The sequence below is a fragment of the Sardina pilchardus genome, chromosome 24 (assembly GCF_963854185.1).
Source record: "Sardina pilchardus chromosome 24, fSarPil1.1, whole genome shotgun sequence".
Classification (NCBI taxonomy): Eukaryota; Metazoa; Chordata; class Actinopteri; order Clupeiformes; family Clupeidae; genus Sardina; species Sardina pilchardus.
This window is the reverse complement of record NC_085017.1, coordinates 3,762,136-3,764,635: the sequence shown is the minus strand read 5'-3', so window position 1 is coordinate 3,764,635 and position 2,500 is coordinate 3,762,136. Positions and strand designations below refer to the sequence as shown.

Sequence of the window (2,500 nt, the reverse complement as noted above, 5' to 3'; positions counted from 1 at the left end):
GATGTGGGATTGGTCATTTTCCTACGACCTTCCGTGTCCTTCACCTCCACATCAAGGCTTTAGAGGACACGAGGTACCGGCTCTTCTCCTGTCATTGCGGAATCAAACTCAGAATCAGCTTTATTGGCCAGGTTTGCGTAAACAAACAAGGAATTTGACTGGTAAATCTTTGCTCTCAAAATACAACTCTCAAACAAATAAAACATGAAAAGAATAAAAACAGAACAGTTGCATAAGAAACGCTAGAAAACTTTGCGATGCGATTCAGGTTATCATTCGCCTGGGTCAGTGGTAGCATAGTGGTAGTGGTAGCGGTGGTAGCATAGTGATTAAGGAGCTTTGTCGAAATTTGTCGGTTCAATTCCTGGCTTCCAGCAAGGCACCTAACCCCAAGTTGCTCCGGGGACAATGTAATCCCTTGTAGTATAGTTGACATGTGTAAGTCACTTTGGGCAAATGTGTCTGCTAGATGTAATGTAATGCAATGTAATGTAAGATACAGGTGCAACTTTCGATTCAGGTTATCATTCGGACCAGATACAGGTGCGACTTTCGATTCAGGTTATCATTCGGACCAGATACAGGTGCGACTTTGCAATGTGATTTGGTTGGAGGTTTGAATGGTGGGCAGCGTTGTGGGAGCGCTGGCACGTGGCACAGAGAGAGTGCAGCGGTGTCGGCTCCACTTGACTGAGACGGCATCATTACCGCCCTCCACATCTCCAAGTCAATGAAGCGCTTGTGTCGCCCTCGTGAATTAATGCCAGAGCTAATGGAGATGTTGCTGTTTTTTTAACAGGGGCCAAGAGGACCGGGGGGAGCCAAGGGCGAGAAGGTGAGTTCACCTGGCCTCCACAGCACAGGGCGTGTGTGTGTGTGTGTGTGTGTGTGTGAGAGAGAGAAAGAGAGAGAGAGAGAAAGAGAGAGATAGAGATAGAGAGAGAGGCTTTGAGTGTGTTGTACCACTACTTTGTATTGAGTGTGTGTGTTGGGGGATGTTAAGTGTGTTGTATTACTTTGTGTATGTGTGTGTGTGTGTGTGTGTGTGTGTGTGTGTGTGTGTGTGTGTGTGTGTGTGTGTGTGTGTGTGTGTGTGAGTCCAGCTGCTTATGTGTGTTTCACCAAATGTCCCTGATTTCACAATACTGTCGTCTAGTGTTTAATGAGCGATAGCCAGCCTAATGATGCTATTAAACCCGCTGACTAAACAAAGCCTTCCACACACACACACACACACACACACACACACACACACACACACACACACACACACACACACACACACACACACAGTTACGATCCTCCAGCAGACTGAGCTGTGATTAGGACATCCTCCCACTCTCCTATCTCGCAGATGCACTTCAGATAACAACCTTACTCACATGTACTTATATCTTAATCAGCTACTGCACTAGGTGTGTAGATTACTGTAGTAGTGTATGTGAATGGAATTAGTTCCTTGGACAAACAGCTGGGCTCCAAAATGTATACCCATGCCAACGTTTGATTTATAGTGTGTTTTTATTTGACTAATAGGATTCCATGCTTGGAGATGCCAGAGATATAAATGAAAGAGCAGTACTATTTCTCTGTTTTTATTGGCCAATTAAGAGATCAAATTAAATCAAAATGTCCTAGAATATGACCAATTCTAGATTTTTGGTAAATAGCATCATAATGTTTTGTATTGATACTTCCCTCCCTCAGTAATATTCTACACAGTACAACATAGTACAAATGAAGAGTACCTAGTTCACTCTACAGAGGCGAAGTTAATGTATCTAAACTAGATATCATTAGCACTGCTGGTTAGACGCAAACTGCATTATGTTGTCTTTGTACTTGTCCTCTGCACAATGACAATAAAGCTGCATCTAGTCTAATCTAATGTAATGTAATCTAATTTAATTTAATCTAATCTCCACATGTGTGTGTTTTGGATGGTGTGTGTGTTGCAGGGAGACTCCTGTGGTCCATGCCCCACAGCCTCTGTAGGTGACGGGGCGTCGGGGACGGTCCAGCTGATGCCGGGCCCTAAGGGGGAGGCAGGAGCCCCAGGGATCGGAGAGCGCGGACTGGAGGTGAGTGTGGAGGAGACGCCCTCAGTCTAATGCAGATAGACAGGCAGATAGACAGACAGACAGACAGATAGACAGGCATATAGGCAGACAGACAGGCAGACAGATAGACAGACAGACAGACAGACAGACAGACAGACAGGCAGACAGGCAGACAGAGAGACAGACAGACAGACAGACAGGCAGGCAGGCAGACAGGCAGGCAGACAGACAGACAGATAGGCAGATAGGCAGACAGAAAGACAGAAAGACAGAGACAGGAGATGCCCTCAGTCTAATACACAGAGTAGCAGATAGACAGATAGGTACTGTAGACAGACAGACAGACGGACAGGCAGACAGCAAGAAAAAGAGACAGACAGATAGACAGACAGATTGGTAGACAGGCAGACAGACAGACAAGCAGACAGACAGACAGAGAA

The 2,500-nt window shown here is 45.6% G+C and overlaps 1 protein-coding gene across 2 annotated transcripts in view; it reads left to right on the top strand.

Moving 5' to 3' along the window:
* col16a1 (collagen, type XVI, alpha 1) overlaps positions 1-2,500 on the top strand; it is a 115,921-nt gene that overhangs the window by 60,927 nt on the left and 52,494 nt on the right. For both annotated transcript variants that reach the window (XM_062528935.1, XM_062528934.1), the window contains 2 exons: positions 800-835; positions 1,959-2,081. In XM_062528935.1, the coding sequence (XP_062384919.1) occupies positions 800-835; positions 1,959-2,081 (159 nt within the window). The remainder of the gene's footprint in view (positions 1-799; positions 836-1,958; positions 2,082-2,500) is intronic.